At 41.2% G+C, this 19,982-nt stretch overlaps 1 protein-coding gene across 4 annotated transcripts in view; it reads right to left on the bottom strand.

The window, feature by feature from the left end:
• Window positions 1-19,982, bottom strand: part of phf3 (PHD finger protein 3) — a 154,193-nt gene that overhangs the window by 81,298 nt on the left and 52,913 nt on the right. For all 4 annotated transcript variants that reach the window (XM_078541843.1, XM_078541841.1, XM_078541839.1 and 1 more), the window contains one exon: window positions 12,704-13,079. In XM_078541843.1, the coding sequence (XP_078397969.1) occupies window positions 12,704-13,079 (376 nt within the window). The remainder of the gene's footprint in view (window positions 1-12,703; window positions 13,080-19,982) is intronic.

Genomic DNA, 19,982 nt, shown 5'->3' with positions numbered 1-19,982 from the left:
TGAGTTAGGCAACTGTTAGCGTGAACTGGAGAGTGAAACTGAAGAGTGTTAGATGGAGATGTTACTTTCGCCTGTGATAGGTTGTGCAAAAATCTAAGGCAAATGATCTGATCATTCCAAACAATTACAAATGTTTATCCTTAAATCAGTCACATAGGTGCCAAAAGCAGCTCGAAAACAAGTTACATGTTTCTCAAAAAAAACATTCTGGAGTATCCGAGCTGATAGCCATGAAGATTTATTTTCTTCAAGAGCAGTGCAGCTATTTCTTTAACATAAGGGGATGATCTCTTGTTGTGATCACATTAAGCAGCTTTGAGCATTCCTGTCACAACACTGACAGAACTAATCAGGACTTGCCAGGGATGAAGTAATGATGAGTTTACTTAAGGTAATGATATGGAGCTTTCTATATATAGGAATTTACTACAGGCACTAACTGTGTGAGCAAGTTGCAGAACCCAGTTTATACTCTGTAACTTTGAAAACTTTTAATTTTATTTGCATGCTTGTGGCATAATGCAGAAAAGGAATCTGCATACTCTTACAGCCATTAATATCCACAAAAATTGGGAGAAGTGGCACTAAATCATTAGTATAATAAATTGCAAAGTTCAGATTGGAGTCAGTCAATCATGTTCACTGGAAAGTGCAAACCCAGCTTCCCAAGTCTTATCCTGCAAATTATATTTTTAGATATTTACTGTACAGTAATTTTGAATTGCCTTAGGATGTTTTCTATGTTAAAGGCACTAAACAAATGTAAGTTATTGTTGCAGTAATTATTTCTGCCAATGGCAAACTTTTCATATTTCTGCAACTCATTTTTCTGTCTATTAAAGGGAGCTAACCAGTTTATTAAATAAATAGGTTAATGCTGCTATCAAAAATAGCGAAGTAAGGAATACAACCAGGAAACTTCACTTGCTATTATTTCCAAGTCATTTCTCATTCATTTTTAAAAAAGAAAACTTTTACATACACAGATTATTAAGCATTGGAAAGAGAAAAATACAGCCTAATATTTTGGTACGACTTTTTCAAATCAGAACTTGGTTTGCAAACTGTTTGGATGATACTGAATAAACCATAACCCTCCTTCAGCTCTGCTTTTGTATTCTATACTTTGTGTAATACAGGAAAACATTCCATATGCCTTCTTTACCACCTCATCTCCCTGTCCTGCCACCTTCAGGGACCAGTGGGCATGCACTCAAAGATCTCTCACTTCCTCTACCCCTCTCAATATCCTCTTCTTTATTCAGTATCCCCTTGCTTTGATTGCCCTCCCAAAATGCATAACCTTACGCTTCTCCGGATTGAATTCCATTTGCCACTTTTTCACCCACTCAACCAAACCATTGATATCAGTCTGGAGCCCACAGCTAACCTCTTCACTATCAAATACACAATCGATTTTTGTGTCATCTGCAAATTTCCCAATCATGCCTCCCGCATTTAAGTCCAAATCATTAATATATACAACAAACAGCAAGGAACCCAACACTTAGCCCTGTGGAACACTGCTGGAAACCGCTTTCCATTCGCTAAAACATCTGTCGATCATTACCCTTTGTTTCCTGAACTACTATAGATCGCCCATTTAATTATTTGTAAATCACACTGAAACAAAGAGACAAGTTTCCAGTTGGAATTATTTCACTCATTGCAAGGCATATAGAATTAGTATTGCCACTTGCATTAAACCACATTTTGTAAAAACTAGTGGTTTGAGCCCTGTCCAGACCAATAATTTTTAAAAAGAGACATGAATTTCCGAGGGGCTAATGCAAAGAATCACAACAAGGTTTCAAGGCTTTTACTGTAACAAACTAAAATCAACATTAACTAAATATTAATTAGTAGGCAACTAATACACTAAACCACGGAAAAGATATTCCCTATTAACTTACAACCAAAAACCCCACATTTATACATTACACTGCACTCTCATCAGAAATGTAGTCTTGTGTTTAAAGCCCTAAGCTCTTCACCGCTTTGACAGGATCTCTTCTCCATGACCCACCAGGATGAATCTTCCAGTGCCCTTTTAAACAAAGTCCCCTTCTTTGAATCTTGCGTGTAATCGAATGGACTTCCAGTAGCAAGGCACTCACTATTAATTTGGTAAACATCCAGCTAGCAAGGGAAGAAGCTGGAGCCAGTCTGTCTTCAACATATGTTATACTGGGTTTTGTGAATAAATCCAAGCGCTGACTACTTTTCTCTTCCACATAGTTTTCCCCTCCACAGGTGGAAAATGGTTCTTATTTATGCGTCCTAACCTTTCCCCATTTAGTATCAGCTGCTCCCAATCACAACTAGAGTATGTACTCAATTGTCTCAGCATCTGCAACATTAACAGATTCTAAAGAAAAAAAATGAGTACATGTTCACAGACATTAAAAAAAACTGAAGAGAAATAAATCTTATAGTTCCAAGATTGATATCATGAGGCATTCTTCTTCTAAGACTCAATAACATTTCACTGCAAGTGTTTCTTTTGGTAAAAGTTAGACAATTTATGGCTTGCATATACCCATTTAAGTTTGGAGATTTCTTTTTCCTCCAACATTTGTTTCGAACTCAAGACATCAATTTTTAATCTCTTCACATTCACACATTTTGTGGAATACACTTTAACCCAAAGGGAATGATTGTCCGCTTAACATTCAATAGGTATGGTTTCTTCGGCATCTCCTTGATATAGAATTTCCCCTAATATCTTTGATAAAAAGAATGCTATGTCAATGCCTCAACAAGTGCAAGATTTACAGTAGCCAGAGTACTTTTTACTATTCCCATGAGAAAGGAAAATTCCAAGGGAAGGGCCCACCATCCGTGGTTAACTAAAAATGTTAAGGGCAGTGTCAAACGTAAAGAAAAACTATATAATTATGCAAAGACAGGTGGCAGGTCAGAAGATTGGAAAGAATATAAAGAACAGTAAAGAATGGCAAAAAGATTAATAAGGAGGGAAAAATGAGAGTATCAGAGAAAACTAGTTAGTAATATAAAGACGGATAGTAAGAGCTTCTATAGATACTTAAATAAGAGGAGAGATAAAGTGAGCTTTGGTCCTATAGAAAGTGCGTCTGGGGAACTGATAATGGAAAGTAGGAAGGAAGATGGCTGATGAATTAAGAACGTATTTTGCTTCGGTTTTCACTATAGAGGGAACAAGTAACATCAGCTGTAAATCAGGAAATAGAAGGGAGGGAGGAACTCGGGAAAATTACAATCACTAGGGAAGTGGGATTAAGCAAATTGTTGGGGCTGCAGGGTGACAAATTCCTAGGTCTGGATGGACTTCACCCTAAGGTCTTGAAAGAAGTGGCTAGTGAGCTAGCTGATGCATTGGTTTTAATTTTACAAAATTCATTAGATAAGAACATAAGAACTAGGAGCAGGAGTAGGCAATTCAGCCCCTCGAGCCTGCCCCACCTTTCAATACGATCATGGCTGATCTCTTTTCGGCCTCAACTCCAATTTCCCGCCATCTCCCCATAACCTTTCAACCCGTTACTAATTAAAAATCTGTCTATCTCCTCCTCAAATTTATTCAGCATCCCGGCATCCACTGCATTCTGAGGTAGTGAATTCCACAGATTCATGACCCTTTGAGAAAAGTAATTCCTCCTCATCTCTGATTTAAATCTACCACCCCTTAGCCTAAAACTTTGGCCTCTCGTTCTAGAATGCTCCACAAGGGGGAAACATCTATTCCACGTCTACTTTGTTTATCCCCTTAAGCATCTTATATACCTCAATTAGATCTCCTCTCATCCTTCTAAACTCTAACGAGCACAGGCCTAAACTGCTCAATCTCTCCTCATAAGACAAGCCCCACATCTCTGGAATCAATCTAGTGAACCTCCTCTGAACTGCCTCCAGTGCAACTACATCCTTCCTCAAGTAAGGGGACCAAAACTGTGCACAGTACTCCAGTTGCAGTCTCACCAATGCCATGTACAGTTGCAACAACACTTCCCTATTTTTATACTCTATTCCTTTAGCAATAAATGCCAAAATTCCATTTGCCTTCCTTATTACCTGCTGTACCTGCATACCAGCTTTTAGTGATTCATGCACAAGGACATCCAGATCCCTCTGCACTGAAGCATTCTGAAGTTTCTCTCCATTTAAATAATAAGTCGCCTTTTTATTCTTCCGACCAAAATGGATAAGCTCACACTTATCCACGTTAAACTCCATCTGCCAAATTTTGGCCCATTCACCTAACCTGTCCATTATCCATTTGTAAATTTCTTATTTATTCATTGCAACTTACTTTCCCACATATTTTGGTGTCATCTGCAAATTTAGCTATAGTACCTCCTATCCCTGAATCCAAGTCATTAATATAGACTGTAAATAGTTGGAGCCTAAGGATCGAACCCTGTGGCACCCCACTAGTTACAGCTTGCCATCCAGAAAAAGACCCATTTATCCTGACTCTCTGCTTTCTCTTGGTTAGCCAATCCTCTATCCAAGCTAATATATTACCCCTAACTTCGTGTGATCTTATCTTGTGTATTAATCTTTTGTGCGGCACCTTATCAAAGGCCTTCTGGAAGTCCAGATATACTACATCTACAGGATCCCCATTATCCGCTTTACTTGTCACATCTTCAAAGAACTCTAGCAAATTAGTCAAACACATTTTACTCTTCATAAAACCATGCTGACTCCGATGGATTGCATTTTGACTTTCCAAATGTCCCATTACTACTTCCTTAATAATGCATTCCAACAATTTCCCAACGACAGATGTTAAACCAACTGGTCTATAGTTTCCTACTTTCTGCCACCCCGCTTTTTGAATAAGGGCGTTATATTAGCATTTTTCCAATCCACTGGAACCTTTCCAGAATCCAGGGAATTTTGGAATATTATAGCCAATGCATCCACTATCTCCGCTGCCACTTCCTTAAGACCCTGGAATGTAGGCCATCAGGTCCTGGGGACTTGTCACCCTTTAATCCCAATAGTTTGCTCAGTACTTTTTCTCTAGTGATGGTGATTGTTCTAAGTTCCTCCTTCTCTATACCCTCTGCACTACCTGTTACTAATGGGATGGTACTCGTGTCCTCCATCGTGAAAACTGAGGCAAAATATTAATTAAGCGTCTCTGCCATTTCTGCATTCCCCACTATTAACTCCCCAGTCTCATCCTCCAAGGGACCAACATTCACTTTAGCTACTCTCTTTCCTTTTATATACTTGTAGAAGCTTTTGCTATCAGTTTTTACATTTTGCGCTAGTTTTCTTTCATAATTTACCTTTGCTCTTTTTATTTTTTCGTAATCCTTTGTTGATCTTTAAGAGTTTCCCAATCTTCCAGCCTGCCTCTGACCTTTGCAATTTGGTATGCCTTAGTTTTTGCCTTTATGTTATCTTTAACTTCCTTGCTTAGCCATGGATGCTTTTTTCCCCCTCTTACCATCTTTCTTCCTCTTTGGAATATATTTTACTTGGGAGGAATTGAATATTTCCTTAAATATTTGCCACTGTTCATCAACTATCCTATCTTGTTGTCTTCCTGCCCAGTCCACTAGGACCAAATCTGCCCTCATGCCTACGTAGTTACCTTTGTTTAACTCCAGAACACTTGTGTGGGACTCAAGTTTCTTGCTCTCAAACTGAACTTGAAATTCTAGCATGTTATGATCACTTTTCCCTAGAGATCCTTTATGATGAGATCATTAATTAATCCCACCTCATTACACAAAATCCAGAATAGCCTGCTCCCTGGTTGGTTCCACAACATATTGCTGCAAGAAACAATCTCTAATGCACTCTATGAACTCTCCCTCGAGGCTACCCTTGCCAATTTGATTAGTCCGGTCTATGTGCATTTTAAAATCACCCATGATTATTGCCGTGCCTTTCTTACATGCTCCCAGTATTTCCTGGTTTATACCGTGCTCTACTGAACTACTGTTTGGGGACCTATAGATTACTCCCACCAGGGACTTCTTTCCCTTGCTATTTCTTATTTCTACCCAGGCTGACTCTACGTCTTGCTTTCCAGTGCCTATATCATTCCTCAATATAGCACTGAACTCTTACTTTACTAACAAAGCTACACCACCTCCTTTTTCTTCCTGCCTATCCTTCCGAAACACAGAGTACCCTTGGATATTCAACTCCCAAACCAGTTCTCCCTGTAACCACTTCTCAGTAATCGTCACCAAATCATACTTATTTATCTCTATTTGCGCTGTTAACTCATTAGTTTTATCCCAAATGCTACGCGCATTCAGATACAAAGCCTTTAAGTTTGCCCTATTGTCAATTTTCCCTGCTCTTATATGATTCTTTGGTGCAATATGGCGTTCACACACTCTGTCCCTTCCTTTCACTTTTTGGTAACAATCAGCCTTCTCACTAACCTGCACTCTTACCCTCTCCTTAAGCTTTGATTTTTATATTTCCATGCATCTGAACCACACCCCCCCCCCCAACTATTTAGTTTAAATCCATATCTACAACCCTACTTATGCGATGCGCCAGGACACTGGTCCCAGCATGATTCAAGCGGAGCCCATCTGAAAGGAATAGCTCCCTCTTTCCCCAGTACTGGTGCCAATGTCCCATAAATTCGAACCCATTTCTCCCACACCAATCTTTGAGCCACACATTTATCTCTTTAATCTTATTCACCCTGTGCCTATTAGCTTGTGACTCAGGTAGTAATCCGGAGATTATTACCTTTTTGGTTCTGCTTTTTAATTTAGTCCCTAGCTGCTCATATTCCCTTAGCAGAACCTCTTCCTCATTCTACCTATATCGTTGGTACCTATGCGGACCACGACAACTGGATCATTCCCCTCCCACTCCAAGTTCCTCTGCAGCGCAGATGAGATATCCTTAACCCTGGCACCAGGTAGGCAACACAGCTTTCGGGACTCTCGATCCTGGCTACAGAAAACAGTATCTATTCCCTAACTATACTATCCCGATTACAACTACATTTCTCATTTCCCAGACTGCTTCATGGCGGCGGTGACTGCAGAGGACACTCTTCCCAGTCTGCTTCACGGCGACGGTGACTGCAGAGGACACTCTTCCCAGTCTGCTTCACGGCAACGGTGACTGCAGAGGTCACTCTTCCCAGACTGCTTCACAGCGATGGTGACTGCGGAGGACACTCTTCCCAGACTGCTTCACAGCGACGGTGACTGCAGAGGACACTCTGCCCAGACTGCTTCACGGCGACGGTGACTACAGAGGACACTCTTCCCAGACTGCTTCACGGTGACGGTGACTGCAGAGGACACTCTTCCCAGACTGCTTCACAGCGACGGTGACTGCAGAGGACACACTTCCCAGACTGCTTCATGGCGACAGTGACTGCAGAGGACACTCTTCCCAGACTGCTTCACAGTGACGGTGACGACAGAGGACACTCTTCCCAGACTGCTTCCTGGCGACGGTGACTGCAGAGGGCACTCTTCCCAGACTTCAAACTTGCAAGTTGGCCTGTCTTACATAACATCTCGTCAATTACTGCATGATTCCTCGCACATAAACCATTGCTGAACAGGCTCTCAGCTGAAGTATTCATGACTACAATATTCAAATTTCAATTGTCACATTAATGCGTAACTTACTCAATAAGAGTTTCATATTCCCTATCACCTACTCCAGCATCCCTCAGCAGAGCTTTTACTTTCTGTGACGAAGGGTGTACGCATTGTCTATATAATTTCCAAATAATTATTTTCCTGTCAGCCAGACTCTTATCTCCTGAAGCCAACAATACTGCCTGGACTTCTCGATGAGAACCATCTGCTTTCCTCAATGGTATGCAGTAAAGCTCTGATCGAGTGAAATGTAAATTCATGGCTTTCCTGGATACAAGTGCTTTGTCATTTTCATATCTAGTTTCATCGGCACTTTTCTCATTGAGGATTTGCTCAGCAATAAAGGTATCTCGCTGGAGACCACATCAGAGCTAACGACAAGACTTATTCCAGCGATTTTGCATGGAATGACCACTCTTTTTAAAGACATTAGCTTATTGTTGTCCCCAAACATAAAGCAGGTGGAGCTTTCATACTTTTTACCCTTATGTCAATCTTCCTTGTCACGAGGTTTCAAGTAGCAATTGAGTCAATCGACCCCACACACTTCCAACCGCAACCGTACAACCGCTTCCCAACACTGCACAGTTGAACAAATCAGCAACCAAAACACTCATCACCGGACTCAGACTTCCACTAACCAATTCAATTCCTTCAAGCTGATCAACCTTATTGTCTTCAGTGTCAGAATTCTCCATATCATGCGTTACCTCAAAGACTCGATATTTTCACTTTGGACAATTCGTTGTGTGATGATATTTAGAATCACAATTACACCTGTTAATCATTCCTTGTGCATTTCTAGAATTCACACACCTATGGTTGTTATCCCAGTCCTGCTTTCTGTCTTGACCCACAAATCGGCTGAAAATGCAACTTTCCTCAGATGTCTGTCAGGAACTGAGTCTCTGATTGATACTTGCATCGAGTATCCAGGTTGTCTTGAAATTCAGCAACCACAGAGTCCTCCATTCATTGCATCACTGCAGAGTTTCCTGTTTGTGACCTTATAGCAGCTGGAAATCATTGCTTTCTCAAAAAAATTTTTAGCACAGCAGCCATTTGGCCGAAAAGAAAATCTTCTCCATGAAATTGAATCCCTGCTAGTATCAGAAGTCTGCCTATATGTGAGATGTGCACAATCCAGTAACTTGAATGCAAGCACAGGCTAAGGGATTGCTAGGTCAAACTTTGTCACTCTCTTATACACCCTATCAAAGTCTATAATATGCTCTTCCATGGACTGATTGTCTGTCATCTTCAATTTATCAAAAGTTGACCACACTTAGGCTTTGAACAAATCATCTCCCTTGTAAATCCTGTCCATAAATTGTAATTGAAGAGATAATCCCACTTCAGTATCCAAGTCACCCACATCCAGCTCCAAAAATACTTTACTTCTAACCTTACTTTTTCCTGGGCAGTGACAAAGCCAAAGCCATGCCTTGCTTCCCCATGGATAATGAGGTAACCCAAGTCCACATTTCCACCTCATTTTTCCAATGCCCATATGGCTCAGGGTCCGAAAAAAAACAGTGGATGGTCAAAGTTTGAAAATTTGAATCGGGTCTCAGCCATTTCACAACAGAGGCTGCGGGGAACAGTGCATCTGTCAAAAGGGAGATGCAAAAATCCCTTATTCAGCTTCCAACTTCCACACATCAATGTTAATCCTCCGCACCCACGTTAATTCGCTGAACATCCATCTGGCAAAGGAAGAAGCAGAGGCCAGTCTGTCTTCAACTAGGTTTATTCACAAAACACAGTATAACATAAGTACAGACTACTTTTCATGTCCACATAGTTCCACCCTCCACAAGTGGAAACTGGTTTTTATATGTGTGCCCTAATCTTTCCCCATTTAGTATCAGCTGCTCCTAATCACAACTAGAGCACACAATCAATAGTCACAGCATTTGCAACATAAACACTCAGTGGCAACTCCTGGGTCTAACTCTCCACAAGCCACGTCTCTTCAAACAGAAAATCCGTACTCACCAGCACTCTGCTTTGTGATTAACCCAAAAACAGTCCTTTTCTTATCCTGGGAATAGCAGCACCTGTTGTAGGCCGTCTACCCCAAGTCTTTGTCTGACTGACTAAGAGTCTGTAGGCAGCAAGAGCAGCTGCCTCCTCTTTTCTGATTTGAGTTACTATCTTCCTAACAAGGTCACATGGGTTTGTCTCCAAGCAGATTTCGTTGGAGGTTACATCCCCCTCCCCAAACTACTCTATTTTACCTCAAATTAAAGGAGACAGTTTAAAACATAACTGTCTTATAAAGTGCTGCATTCAGAATACTAGAAATTATCTACTCTTGAGTTAGAGGCTGCGCTAAGATACAAAACATAATTAGAAACTTTCAAGGAAATGCATCCTATAAGTTATATAAAAGTCCTTCTACAACATTCCTGATGAGCCAGATGATATAGCATTTTAGAACTGAACAGGAGAAAAAATGGCACTAAGCAGACCACAATTAAATTCAAAAGATCAGAGCTGACCAAACCAGAATTAAACAAGCAGGAGCTTCACATTGTGCAGAAGCAGAATCACAGATGATGGTAATAGCAGAGCAGCTCAGTGACCTGCCAAACGAAAACCCAACTGTGGAGGGGGAATAGCTCAAAGATAAATGAAAAATGAACCTAATGTGCACAGAAGGGAAAAGGTACAAGAAAGAAGTAAAACATAATGGCAAGTTGACTTGAGCAACTCGCACTACAGCATCACCTGCTTTTCAGAGGACTAGTAGGTAATGAAAACCAAGTAAAACTTAATAGATGACATTACTAAATGTCACAGGGATGACAGAGTTAATAGACATGACAAACAGCAAGTCTCAAATATTTCATTTATTTTGTAGCTAAAATAATATGGAATCTCATGATTCCAACAGAACTGTAGTTCTAGGTAACACTTTTGACATTACCATTAAATGACTAAATCAGAACAATGGTAGGATACTTTGTATTAAGTGACAGCCCCAAACTATGCCTCAATCATTCCCAGTATTCAGTTCTTAAAAAGACTGCAGCCTTCCAGAAGCTGGAAACATGAAATGATCAATAACAACCCATGAGATCCGCATTTGACAGCTGTTAATTCAAAGGGAAATTCAAATTGCAAAAATAAATGCATATGACAGTATGCTTACAAAATGCTTCTCCATTTTATAAAGCTGCTAAAAGTAAGTGGCAGATGTAAGTATCAACGGCATGATAAATTCAGCAAAGAGACCATGATGAGGGCAGATGTAGACAATGATGGAGGTAAATGGTCTTTGTGAGGTAAGGCTATAGGGTTTAGTTTCCTAGGCAGATTCCTAAAAATACAGCACTTTGGAGTCATTACCTAGCATATTCTTTAAAAAGTAGATTAAAAAGTTGTGGCTAAAATTACCTCTTTAGAATTACACAACTGGCATTTTCAGTAAATCTAAGTACATTTTATCAACTTCATAGTGTTTAAAAAAACAAAGAGCTAAATCCGATCAATCTACGGTCATTATCTGAATGCTAACATGAGCTTTCTGTAACACCGCACAGCATATCTAACATATATTGTGGATCCTAGAGGTATTGGTTCCCATTCTTCCTTTCCTAAAAAAGTTTCTGGCTGGCAGCTAGGGAACTGAATGGCTGATGTGTGGTGTTCACATTCAAAGGTTAACATAATCACCGTATGCTTGGAATAATCAATAACTGACTACCAAAGAAAACCATTTGCTCAAACTTACACAAGTTCACTAAAGTTTCTCTCCATTCTCCCTCCCCTCCTGGAACTTTCTACAAAGCAAGCACTCTATCAATTCTGAATAATCGATTTATAATTAAAGCAATAAAAAGTACCATAGCTCAACTGTTGGGAAACTTGCACTTTTAAATAAAAAAAGGCAATAAAAATAGAGCAATAAAGTTCAACTGCATTAGAACAGCACAAAAGCAGTTTATTTGAACCTACAACAAAATTGCAGTAGCCTCTTCTTCTGGAAGTTTCTGCATAAGCTACATTTTGAAGATCAGACCACCTCCAAAATGAGTGCTGCTTCACACGCTGAGACTCTACTAAAGGCAACTGCCATTTGCTTCTGTAGTGCAAGCTACTGAGCCAAACAGATCTGTACAGAGCATTCATGCCAATGGGAAATGTATTTGGTGTCAAGGCAAAAAGCTGCTGACCAAATCACTTTGCTGTTAATGTAACCGGCCAAACAGCCAGTCCAAATCCTCACAGCTCAATTGTACACGAGTCCAAAACCAGCCATAACAATCAAAGTTTAGTTTTAATGTATTAGGTGTTGTTCTGCCAGAAGAAATGGTCACATCACAACTGTTGCTTTCTGGCCGCTCAATGTAGAATATCAAAGGCCCTTGATCAATATAAACTTTTTATCACAGTGGAGAATATGTAATTTTCGAATTGTAAGGGCCTTAAACAGTTCAGAATAATAGAAGCATGGAAATGATTGTCATTATCATGCCTGCGATGCATAAACCATACTATATCCATAATCCAGATCCCACCAATTAAGAGGCTGCAAACTGTCTGTTGGAACAACAAAACTGATCACAACATAGACGGTTTTTATGTGAACTGTCGCTGGGGACAGTCATTGCAACATTTTGCGCTTACTTCAAAACAAGGCAAGGCTACAATTCAAGTTACAGTCACAGTAGTACAATGTGGTAAGCTAATATTCAAGACACTGTCAGCATTTAATCAAATTCATTCAAAGAACTTACATGATGTTAGACTAGGAAACAGCAGCTGTAACTGAATCACAAGATACACCACAAATTATAATTTCTACTTGTTGTAAAAGGAAGGAATTCCTCTCTAATTTTAGTTTGAATTGAAAGTGCAATGTCAGCTTGGAGACCAGAAAATTCAGGTCTTTAAGAGTGTGCTTAGTAGCATCATTTTTAAAATTAAGTTCCCAGCGATTTTGCAAAGTCACATTAATAGATGGCACTGAGTAACAAATTTTGAAGCTGAAGTCAAAGATATGGTTTCAATATCCAATGCTAAAAATGATTTTTTTTAAATCTGCAACAGCTGCACTGATCCTAAATGAATTTGAACACAATATACAAATAGAAAAAACATCTTACCTTTCTTAACATTTTGACCTTGTGTTTCTTACTTGGGAATTGCTCAGTCTTTTCTATTATTTCTGTTTTTGATTTTACGCCAGCAGCATTAGTTGTAGTATTTAGTTCTTCTGAACAGATCACCTTTTCGCTTGTTAAATGGATTGTGTGTTCATGGAATAATTCAGGCTTTGCTTTTTCCATGTCATTTTGCACACACTGATGTTTTATTGTCTGACTATGATTAACTGATGGAGCCTTTTTGTCTTCCACAGCACAACATTTCAAACAAATATATTCTTTGTCCTCTTTCTCCAGTTGCTGGGCTTGGCTGAGTGTCAGTCCAACACACTCTCCGTGAAACCAATCATCACATCTTCCACACCCTACCATAAACCTGAATACAAACAAAATCTAGGTCAATGAAGGATGAAAAGATGGTTAAAAATGTTTCTCAAAAATATTAGTAAATTCCGTTGCTTGCATTCTCAACTAGTACATTCTTAGGAATTTTTTTTTTCTTGACATGTGCTCTAAAGGTACTTGTCCCTAATGTGCATCCTCTGGTCACACTTGCTTACTGCACTTTGGAGTGAAAAGGCTTACATTTACAGAGCACCTTTCAAAACCTCAGGACATCTTAAAACAGACAATGAAGCACTTCTGGCGTGCAGTCAGGGTTGTAAATGAAAAATACATGGCAGCCAATTTGTGCACAGCCAGGAACATAGGAGCAGGAGTAGGTCATTCAACCCCTTGAGCCTGCTCCGCCATTCAACTAGATCATGGCTGATCATCTACCTCAACACCAATTTCCCACAGTATTCCCGTATCCCTTGATTTCATTAGTATCGAGAAATCTATCGATCTCTGTCTTCAACATACTCAATGACTGAGCTTCCACAGCCTTCTGAGGTAGAGAATTCCAAAGATTCACTACCCTCTGCTTGATGAAATTTCTCCTCATCTCAGTCTAAAATGGTTTGCGCTTTTTTCTGAGGCTGTGTCCCCGGTTCTAGACCCCACCCCCAGCTAAAGGGAACATTCTTTCTGCATCTACCCTGTCTAGCCCCTTAAGAACTTTAAGTTTCAATGAGATCACCTCTCATTCTACTAAACTCTAGAGAATACAGGCCCAGTCTCCTCAATCTCTCTTCGCTGGAGAGTCCCGTCATCCTAGGAATTAGTCGGATGAAGCTCCACTGCACTACCTCTAAGACAAGAATATCCTTCTTTAGGTAGGAGGACCAAAACTGTACACAATACGCCACGTGCAGCCTCACCAAGGTTCTTTGCAACTGAAGCAAGACATCTTTACTCCTGTACTCAACTCCTCTTGCGATGAAGGCCAACATACCATTGGCCTTCCTAATTGCTTGCTGCACCTGCATGCTGGCTTTCAGCGGCTTCTGAACAAGGGCACCCAGGTCCCTTTGGAAATCAACACTTCCCAAACTCTCACCATTTAAGAAATGCTCTGCACCTCCATTCCGCTTATCAAAGTGGATAACCTCACACTTATCTGCATTATATTCCGTCTGCCAAGTTCTTGCACACTCATTAAACCTAACCAAATCCCCTTGAAGCCTCTTTGCATCATCCTAACATCACACGTTCCCATGCAAGGTCCCACAAATAACAACGTGATAATATACAGATCATGTTGACTGGGGGATAAATATTAGCCGGGACAGCAGGGAGAACTTCCCTGTTCATCTTTAAAATAGTGCCATGGGATCTTTAACTTCCACCCGAGTGAGTAACTTGTTTTAATACCTCATGCAAAAGTTACTTCTTTGAGGAAGTAACATGTGCTTTGGATAAAGGGGAACCGGTGGATGTACTGTACTTAGAATTCCAGAAGGCATATGATAAAGTGTCACAGCAAAGGTTATTGTGGAAAATAAAAGCTCATTGTATAGGCGGCAACATATTGGCATGAGTAGAGGGTTGGCTGGCTAACAGGAAGCAAAGAGTAGGCATAAATGGGTCTTCTTCAGGTTGGCAAGATGTAACAAGTGTCGTGCCACAGGGATCAGTGGTGGGACCTCAACTGTTTACAATTTAGATAAATGACTTGGATGAAGGGATGGTTGTCAAAATTGCTGATGCCACAAAGATAGGCAGAAAAGTCAGAGGATATAAGGGGTCTACAAACAGATATAGATAGGTTAAGTGAGTGGGCAAAAATCTGGCAGATGGGAGTATAATGTAGGAAGATGCAAAATTGTCCATTTTGGCAGGAAGAATAAAAGAGAGGCATATTATCTAAATGGTGAGAGATTGCAGAGCTCTGAGGTGCAGAAGGGTCTGGGTGTCCTAGTGCATGAATCACAAAAGCCTAATATGCAAGTAATTAGGAAAGCTAATAGAATGTTATCATTTATCGCAAGGGGAATTGAATACAAAAGTAGGGAGGTTATGCTGCAGTTGTACAGAACACTAGTGAGACCACATTTGAAGTACTGTGTACAGTACTGGTCACCTTACTTAAGGAAGGATGTAAATGCATTGGAAACAGTTCAGAGAAGGTTCACCAGACTTATGCCTGGTGAGTTGTCTTATGAGGAAAGGTTGGACAGGTTAGGCTTGTATCCGCTGGAGTTTAGAAAAGTAAGAGGCGACTTGATTGAAACATATAAGATCCTGAGGGGTGGATGTGAAGAGGATATTTCCTCTTGTGGAAGGACCTAGAACTAGGGGTCACTGCTAAAAATAAGATGTTGCCCATTTAAAATAGAAATGAGGTGAATTTTTTTCACTCAGAGGGTCGTGAGTCTTTGGAGCTCTCTTCCTGAAAAGGTAGTGGAAGCAAAGTCTTTGAATATTTTTAAGACAGAGGTGGATAGATTCTTGGTAAGCAAGGGAGTAATAGGCTATCGGCGGTAGGTGGAATGCAGATTTCAGGTTACTATCAGGTCAGCCATGATCTTATTAAATGGCAGAGCAGGCTTGAGGGGCTAAATGGCCTTCTGCTCCTTATTTGTATGTAGCGCAGCAGAGTATCAGGAGAAATCTTGTGCTCCAGTCTTTGGGCTAAGACTTGAATCCACAACCTTCCGACTCACAGTGAAGAGTGCTACCACTAAGCCAAGTTGGCATCTACTAAAGTAATAGATTTCTTATTTGCAGTTCACTCAAATGAAATGTACGTAGAAATACACAAGTTACAATTTACAATGAAAGTTACAGTAGATCATTTGGCCCAAGCTGTCGTTGTTGGTATTTACCTTCTCTACAAGCAGAGTCTCGACACTGTGGTTCCAACCATATTTATCTTCCTTGACCCATATACCTTTCTCCTCCTCCACTCATCCAACTGAATCAGAATACTAACATAGCTTCTGCCTTATGACCAATGCAGTTGATAAAGCGGAGTTATTTTAAAAATCACATAGGGAAACTTCAAACAACTGTCATAACCAATTATTTTACGTGTTATGTTTGAGATGTGACTCTAAACTCAAGAATCAGACCACTAGTTCTCGAGGTTTTACATTAAACTAAATGAAACATTTTATTAATTTACACAGGTTAAAATATATGTATACATGGCTACAAATTATTACCATCATAACTTTTTGCAAATTCCCAAACTAATCTCCATTAAGGCAACAGCAACCCATAGACTTAACCAAACATCAGACAAGCATTTCTGCAGCCATAAATGTAACTCCAGGATGGTATGTTGCCTCCCTGGTGCCAGGATCAAGGACGTCGCTGAACGGCTGCAGGGCATTCTAAAGAGGGAGGACAAACAGACAGAGATCGTGGTACATATTAGTACCAATGACATCGGGAGAAAGTGGGATGAGGTCCTGCAAGCAGAATTTAGGAAGCTAGGAAACAGAGTAAAAAACAGGACCGCAAAGGTAGTAATATCTGGATCATTTCCGGTGCCATGCGCTAGTGAGTATAGAAATAGGAGGTTAGCCCAGATGAATGCGTGGCTGAAGAGATGGTGCAGGAGGGAGGGCTTTAGATTTCTGGGATATTGGGACCGTTTCTGGGGGTGGTGGGACCTGTACAAGGCTGAAGGGTTGCACCTGAACCGGAATGGGACCAACATCATTGCAGGGAGGTTTGCTAGTGCTGTTGGGGAGGGTTTAAATTAACTTGGCAGGGGAGTGGGATCCTGAGAGGAGGTTCAGCAGGGGGAGATGCAGAGCCAAAATTAGAAGATAGAGCAAGTGAGTCTGGAAGGCATAGAAATTATAGGCCAGTTATGGAGCTTGGCAAGGTTGGATGGTATTTATTTTAATGCAAGGAGTCTGACAAATAAGGCAGATGAATTGAATGCACAAATTAACACATGGAAGTATGATGTCATTGCTGTCACAGAGACATGGTTGAGAGAGGGGCAGGATTGGCAGCTCAATATTCCAGGATATAGGGTCTTCAGGTGAGATAGGGAAGGAGGTAAAAGAGAAGGGGGTATCGCAATATTGATCAAGGTATCAATTACAGCAGTAAGGAGGGATGACATCTTAGAAGGCTCCTCAAATGAAACCATATGGGAAGAACTTAAAAACAAAAAAGGAGCAATCACATTCTGGGAGTGTACTATAGGCCCCCAAACAGTCAGAGAGAAATAGAAGAGCAGATGTGTAGGCAAATTTCAAAGAACTGTAAAAATAATGGGGTAGTAATAGTGGAGGATTTCAACTTCCCCAACATCAACTGGGTTAGTCATAGTGTGATAGGTTTAGAGGGAGCAGAATTCTTAAAATGCATCCAGGAGAGCTTTTTAAGCCAGTACGTAGAAAGTCCTACAAGAGAGGTGGCGGTCCTGGACTTAATTTCAGGGAATGAAGCCGGGCAAGTGGTAGAGGTATCAGTGGGGGTGAATTTTGCAGGTAGTGATCATAGCTCCATTAGATTCAAGGTTGTTATGGAAAAGGACAAGGATGGGGCAGAAAGAGTTCTAAACAGAGAGAAGGCCGATTTTAATATGATCAGATATGATTTGGCCAGAGTGGACGGGGAGCAGCTACTTTTAGGTAAATCTGTGTCAGAGCAGTGGGACTCATTCAAGAAGGAAACAGGCAGAAGGCCAACATATTCCAGTAAAAACAAAGGGTGGGACCAACAAATGCAGGGAACCCTGGATGTCGAGGGATATACAGGATTGGATAAAGAGAAAAAGGGAGGCTTATGGCAGATACCGAGGGCTCAAAACAGCGGAAGCTCTCGAGGAGTATAGAATGTGTAAGGGGGAACTTAAAAAGGAAATTAGGAGAGCAAAAAGGGGCATGAAAACACATTGGCAGGTAAAATAAATTAAAATCCAAAGTTATTTTACAAGCACATTAAGAGTAAGAGGATAACTAGGGAAAGAGTAGTGCCCATTAAGGACCATTGTGGTAATTTGTGTGTGGAGCTGGAAGACGTGGGTAGGGTTCTAAATGAATACTTTGGTGTCGGTGTTCACAAATGAGAGGGACGACGTAGGCATGGAAGTCAGGCAGAAGGGCTGTGATATAACTGAAGAAATTAGCATGGAAAGGGAGGAGGTTCGAAGTGGTCTGGCAGGCTTAAAAGTAGATAAATCTCTAGGCCCGGATGAAATGTATCACAGGCTGTCGAGTGGGGCAAGGAAGGAGATAGCAGGGATGCTGGCAATAATTTTCAATACCTCTCTGGCCACAGGAGAGGTGCCAGAGGACTGGAGGACAGCCAATGTGGTACCGTTATTCAAGGAGGGAGGAAGGGATAAACCAGGGAGCTACAGGCCAGTCAGTCTAACCTCAGTGGAGGGGAAACTATTGGAAGCAATTTTGAGGGACAGAATTAATTTACACTCAGAGAGGCAGGGATTAATCAAGGACAGTCAGCATGGTTTTGTTAAGGGGAGGTCATGTCTGACTAATTTGATTGAATTTTTCAAAGAGCTGACCAGGTGTGTAGATGAGGGCCATGCATTTGACGCAGTCTACTTGGACTTCAGCAAGGCTTTTGATAAGGTCCCACATGGGAGATTGATAACGAAGGTGAGAGCCCATGGGATCCAAAGCAATTTGGCAAATTGGATCCAGAATTGGCTGAGTGGCAGGAAGCAGAGGGTGATGGTCGAGGTGTGTTTTTGTGACTGGATGCCTGTGTCCAGTGGGGTTCCACAGGGATCAGTGTTGGGTCACTTGCTGTTTCTGGTATACATAGATGATTTAGACTTGAATGTAAGAGGGTTGATCAGTAAGTTTGCAGATGACACGAAAATTGGTGGGGTGGTAAATAGTGAGGTTAGCCTTAGATTACAGGAGGATACAGACGGGCTGGTCAGGTGGGCTGATCAGTGGCAAACGGAATGTAATCCGTATAAGTGTGAGGTGATGCACTTGGACAGGACAAACAAGGCACGGGAATACACAATGAAAGGTAGGACCCTGGGAAGTACCAAGGATCGGGGGACCCTCGTGTGCATGTCCACCGGTCCCTTAAGGTAGCGGGACAGGTAGATAAGGTGGTTAAGGAGGCATATGGGATACTTGCCTTTATTAGCCAAGGCATAGAATATAAGAGCAAGGAGGTTATGCTGGAACTGTATAAAACGCTGGTTAGGCCACAGCTAGAGTATTGTGTGCAGTTCTGGAATCCGCATTATAGAAAGGATGTGATTGCACTAGAGAGAGTGCAGAGGAGATTTACCAGGATGTTGCCTGGGTTGGAGAGTTTTAGTTATGAGGAGAGATTGGATAGACTGGGGTTATTGGCCCTGGAGCAGAGTATATTGAGGGGGACATGATTGAGGTGTATACAATTATATGGGGCATAGATAGGGTAGACAGGAAGGGATCCTTGGTGGAGGTATCAATAACCAGGGGGCACAGATTTAAGGTAAGGGGCAGGAGGTTTAGAGGGGATGTGAGGAAGAATTTTTTCACCCAGAGGGTGGTGGGAATCTGGAACTCACTGCCTGAAAGGGTGGTAGAGGCAGATACCCTCATAACATTTAAGAAGTATTTGGATGTGCACTTGCGATGCCATGGAATACAAGGCTATGAGCCTGGTGCTGGAAAATGGGATTAGAATAGTTTGGTGCTTGTTTGACCAGCGCAGACTCGATGTTGTAGTCCTCTAAGACTCTGGAATGCGCTGCCTGGGAGGGTGGCAGAGGCGGGTTGCGTCACATCCTTTAAAAAATATATGGATGAGCACTTGGCACGTCATGGGCCAAGTGCTGGTAAATGGGATTAGGTAGGTAGGTCAGGTGTTTCTCACATGTCGGTGCAGACTCGATGGGCCGAAGGGCCTCTTCTGCACTGTGAGATTCTGTGACTCTATGACTAGGCAAAGCATTTTC

The sequence above is a fragment of the Cetorhinus maximus genome, chromosome 5 (genome assembly GCF_964194155.1).
Source record: "Cetorhinus maximus chromosome 5, sCetMax3.hap1.1, whole genome shotgun sequence".
Classification (NCBI taxonomy): Eukaryota; Metazoa; Chordata; class Chondrichthyes; order Lamniformes; family Cetorhinidae; genus Cetorhinus; species Cetorhinus maximus.
Note: the sequence above shows the minus strand (reverse complement) of the source record. Positions and strands in the feature narration are given on the sequence as shown.